At 34.1% G+C, this 5,397-nt stretch overlaps 1 protein-coding gene and 1 long non-coding RNA gene across 2 annotated transcripts; one reads left to right on the top strand and one right to left on the bottom strand.

Moving 5' to 3' along the window:
- Nucleotides 1-871: 871 nt before the first annotated feature.
- On the bottom strand, nt 872-3,059 carry LOC123988578 (piggyBac transposable element-derived protein 4-like). Its single transcript, XM_046289171.1, has 2 exons — nt 2,694-3,059; nt 872-2,613 (listed from the first exon to the last, which is right to left on the bottom strand). The coding sequence occupies exon 2, from the start codon at nt 2,586-2,588 to the stop codon at nt 1,413-1,415; it is 1,176 nt and encodes a 391-aa protein (XP_046145127.1). The 5' UTR covers nt 2,589-2,613; nt 2,694-3,059; the 3' UTR covers nt 872-1,412.
- Nucleotides 3,060-3,188: 129 nt separating this feature from the next.
- LOC123988581 lies at nt 3,189-4,559 on the top strand. Its single transcript, XR_006830186.1, has 3 exons — nt 3,189-3,864; nt 4,206-4,289; nt 4,380-4,559. It is a non-coding gene; the product is annotated as an uncharacterized LOC123988581 (long non-coding RNA).
- Nucleotides 4,560-5,397: the final 838 nt, after the last annotated feature.

A 5,397-nucleotide genomic window follows, 5' to 3' on the forward strand; every position in this document is an offset into this window, starting at 1 on the left:
ATTAATCGATATTTTCGATATATCGATAGTTGGATCGATTAATCGATATTTTCGATATATCGATAGATGGATCGATTAGTCGATATTTTCGATATATCGATATTTTCGATATATCGATATTTTCGATTAATCAATATTTTCGATATATCGATAGTTGGATCGATTAATCGATATTTTCGATATATCGATAGTTGGATCGATTAATCGATATTTTCGATATATCGATAGTTGGATCGATTAATCGATATTTTCGATATATCGATAGTTGGATCGATTAATCGATATTTTCGATATATCGATAGTTGGATCGATTAATCGATATTTTCAATATATCGATATTTTCGATTAATCGATATTTTCGATATATCGATATTTGGATCGATTAATCGATATTTTCGATATATCGATAGTTGGATCGATTAATCGATATTTTCGATATATCGATATTTTCGATTAATCGATATTTTCGATATATCGATAGTTGGATCGATTAATCGATATTTTCGATATATCGATATTTTCGATATATCGATAGTTGGATCGATTAATCGATATTTTCGATATATCGATATTTTCGATTAATCGATATTTTCGATATATCGATAGTTGGATCGATTAATCGATATTTTCGATATATCGATAGTTGGATCGATTAATCGATATTTTCGATATATCGATATTTGGATCGATTTTTGACTGCCATGTTGGTCATATATGACCGGCCACGATTTGTCCTGTGACGCCACGGTGGTCATTGGTGACCGGAGCGCTTCGACTATTTACAATTGTAAACAATGAATGAAAATTGACAGTTAGTGCATTCTGAATATGGCCGATATATAGAAAATACTTTAAAATAAAAAGTGCCTCATTGAACAATTAAAAATTTTTATTAGAACATCAGTAAAAGAAAATATTATAACAAGTCTAACAACATCTAACGGTGCACTTTGTTGAAACACTTTAAACACAAATGTGGCGTATCAACGCAATCTGGACAGTAGGTGGTCACCTTTCTGGTCCGATTTTTAGCAATTTTTGATCCTAACAGTTTGACATTTTTTTTATAACACTCTCTGCAAAACTTTCTTTCCAGGTACGCTTGCCCTTCTTTCTTCTGCATTTCGTGCCGCAATCTTCGTCGAGTAGGTGTATTTGACAGTGCTGGTGAATGGCGCTGTGTAAGGTGCATTGCGAGTGCCATTCTAAAGTCTGGTACCTTGATTTTTGTTCTCGTGGCGAGTTTATAGAGTATCAGCGCGTTTGAGACTGATGTATTCAATAATAACTCTAAAGCTAATTTTATGTACCACTTGAGGGTTCTTCTATGTGGTGTAGAATACGCTATCATTTGATCTGATACATCAACACCACATTTTCCTTTGTTGTAGTCTACAACTATTACTGGTTTATCACAAACATAGTTTTTTTTTGCGGACCTCTACCATTTCGGCCGAATGTTTTGTCGAAAGCATAAAAATATCACGCTTGTCCTTCCACTTGAGGACCATAATCCCCTTCTTATTTTGCATAGCGATAAGCTCACCTCGTTTCAATTTTTTAAATTTGACGTCGACGGGTATTCCCTTTCTATCTTTTCTTAGGGTTCCTACTAAATGAGTGTTGCAGTCTATTAATTTTTCCGCTAAATTTATACTAGTGTACCAATTATCGGTGTAAATTGTGTGGCCTCTATGTAGAATATTGTGGCATATATTCATTACTATACTTGTGGGCGTTACGCATTGTTCATTTAAGTTTTTTCCCGAATATATTTGAAATTGGTATGTATAACCTTGGTCGGAACACATTTTGAAAACTTTGATGCCGTATTTGTGTCGTTTTTGCTTCAAGAATTGCCTGAATTTTATCCGTCCTCGGAAAGGTACCAAAGACTCATCGATGCATATGTTTTCGTCTAGATCATAGTATTTGGAAAAATTTTGATTTAGTATATCAACAAGTTGTCTGATCTTATACAATCTATCATTTATGTTTGCTGTTTGATTATTGCTGAAATGAAGGAATCGTAACAGCAACTCAAAACGATTTCTCGACATGACTGTTCTTGGAAATGATTGGCAATAGGTATTATTGGTACACCAATATGATTCGTATTTCGGTAACTTCACCAGGCCCATCCATATAAGTAGTCCGAAAAATCGTTTTATTTCATCTTTGTCGGTTGGTGTCCATTTATCTAGACGAGTCGATCTTCTATTTTGCATATATTGTTCAGCGTACCTATTGGTCTCATCAACAATTATTTGTAGAATTTCTTCCGTAAGAAAAGCAAAGTAAAAACTGTGTGGCTGATTATCCTCGATCTGTACAGCATTTCGGGTTTTTTCAAATGGAATTACACTTGCCGCTGTTTGTGTTATATTATTTGACCATTCGTTATCATCTATATTATGTTCATCTTCATTTTCTAAATCCAATTCATCCTCGGTATCCGATTCGATTCGGCGTCGCCTTATCGTGGGCGATATGTGAATTATTTCGTCTTCCGATACTTCATTTTGGGACGAGTCTTCCGATGAAGACTCCTCGGATACACTCGAAAAATATTCAGTGTTTGCATCCATAATTATGAGGGGTAATCTACGAACACTATTATAAACAAACCTTAGACAACAAATCGTAAATGCTGCTTTATAATCATATAACTGACGTTAGAAGTGTGCACATACCTTACTATTATATATAAAATGAGCAAATACTGTTTATCTTCTGCACGTTTCACCAATATATTTTTTCTATATTTTTTTGCTACACGTTTCGCCAATTGTGGACGTTTCGTTTACGACGAAATAAGAAATACGAAAGCTTGTTGAAATAAACGAAGGCCTGTTTTAATTTGTCTTTAGCAACTGTCACCATGGCGCCACGGTGGTCACCCGTGACCAACAGTCAGATAAACGCTTCATTGGGTAAAAATGTTGTCTTATATCATCAATTTATTTATATTTTGCCATTATATGTTTTAAATAATAAAAGAACTCCCATGGCGTCCTGAGCAAAACATGTGATTTCGGCGTGGCAGTCAAAGTGTTAATCGATATTTTCGATATATCGATATTTTCGATTAATCGATATTTTCGATATATCGATAGTTGGATCGATTAATCGATATTTTCGATATATCGATGGTTGGATCGATTAATCGATATTTTCGATATATCGATAGTTGGATCGATTAATCGATATTTTCGATTCACCGTTGTGCGGAAAACAAATGAAAATCAACTAGAGCATCAGAAATCCAAGATGGTAATGTGGTATCACGAAATTGCGAGGAACTTGCGTAGAGTCGGAACTACGCAAAAGTGAATGTCTGCAGGTCAAAAGGACGGGGAAAACCTATGAGTCAGCGGTTCCAGTGAGGCGCTCAAGGTCCTCTTGGAAAAAGGGGGTGCGAAGCGAAATAGCAAGCGAACATGTCCATATTTGGTCGTAGACGCGCCAGAAGATTGTTTGCGTGGTGGGGAAAGCCGAGTGATTAAAAAGGGATGTTTTCGCCGAAAGGGCAGAACTAGTGTGCAAGACGCGAGACTACCAAGTCGTTTAAGTTGAACCAAGTCGTTTAAGTTGTTTAAGTTGTTAAGTTGTATTCAGTAGAGTTAATTAACCGGATAGTTTTATTTTATTATTAGTTCCTAGCCACTGTAAACATATATATAAATAAATTTTATATTTACTATAGTAAGTACCTTCAAGACGCACGTACATTCGTGTCTTTCTTATTTTATGAAATAAGAAGTTTATATTATTATTTACTGTGCATATTTTTAGGATAAAATGGATTGTTCAACTGCCGAGAGGCAGAACGACAAAGAAGTAGGAGAAAATGGAGATAATCACGTAAGAATTCACGTGAAGAATAATCACTTTTATTCTTCTATGTGTTGTGTGAACTGCGATTACTTATATGAAAAGTCGCGATTTTCGGAAATTTTAATTATTTATAACTTTTAAATGCATTCACCGATATAGATGAAATTTTTAGCATACACACAACTTATCTGAATCTACGAAAGTCATTTCGGTTGAAAAATTACCATTCACTATTTTTTTTCAGGATTTCGACAAATTGTTATTTTTTAAAACGATAAAGATACATATTTTAGTGAATTCAATCACTACACATTCGTGTCTTCCTTACTGTATGAAATAAGAAGTTTATTTACTATACGTATGTTTAGGAAGAAACAAACAGAGGAGGAGGAAGCAGCTCTGACAAATATAACGAACGAGTGGAAAAATCAGAAGAACAATATATAAAAGAAGTAAGTATACACGTATAATTGCGATTTCTAAGCGTGGAATCAACACCCATATGAGTACTATAATAATTATGATTATGTTTTATTTTACAGATCTCAAATTGAAAAAAGAAATTAAAAGACTGAAGTACAGTTGAGGAGGAAGGGGCAGAAACCATGACAGAGGAGGAGGAAGGGGCGGAAAACGAGGATGCGGAGGAAGGGGTGGAAAGAACTGTCCTATTATTATATTTAAATAAAAAAAATTAAAAAGAGTACTATGGTTTGTTTGTTGTACATTCTACCCATACCCTAATTATAATATAAGTAAATATAATATTATCAGTACAATATATAGGTGTATTTAAAAAACAAAAACTAATAAAAAACATAAAGTAAAATAAGTAAAATAAATACATATTCAAAACAAATTTTTTTTTAAATTGGCAGAAGTATAAAAACATTGGTTACAAATTATATTCCTTGCTTGCGAATATATTTACTAACCAAATTAGTAAACGTATTCACGAAGAAATGTAGGCATAAACAGAGTTAATACTTTTACATGAAGCTAACGCTTGTCTTTTGCCATGATTCCACGTTAGCAGACGTTCTCCTTATACGCCACCTTCTAACCACTAGCAGAACTGAATTTGTCACATGACTTGCTCTGTATTATCCACAAAATGGCGGAATTGGTCTGTGAGAATGCTTTTATGGGCATCCGTTATTCGTCCTTATTTCGCAACAAATGAAGACAAAATAGATCTTAATTTACAGGAAAGGGTTGTGGCTAGACCGCTCAACTCATGATTTTAATCACAGCACTCTTTTAGTGACCTAAAAATGCTTCGATTCCGTGAATGCATTTTGTCGATTTTTTACCTCTACTTTGGACGCTTATATTACTAAACATCAACATAATCCTACTGAAACATGAGTTGAGCGGTGTGCATTGGACCTTCCTCTTTCGAATAAGCCCTCACCCAGGCCTAAATGTTCGATGAAATTTTTAATAACATATTAATAACATATTTTTTACAAGTGTCATATTTTAAATTTTCATCATAGGCTGAAATGAAAAAGTTAGAAAATTGCCTTTTCTAGACGCGTGTCCAAGAGACAATGAAAC

This window comes from Osmia bicornis, chromosome 16, assembly GCF_907164935.1.
Source record: "Osmia bicornis bicornis chromosome 16, iOsmBic2.1, whole genome shotgun sequence".
In the NCBI taxonomy this organism is placed as follows: Eukaryota; Metazoa; Arthropoda; class Insecta; order Hymenoptera; family Megachilidae; genus Osmia; species Osmia bicornis.

Excerpts from the sequence above, each read along its gene's own strand:
- LOC123988578 (XM_046289171.1), bottom strand. The coding sequence starts at position 2,588 with ATGGATGCAAACACTGAATATTTTTCGAGTGTATCCGAGGAGTCTTCA.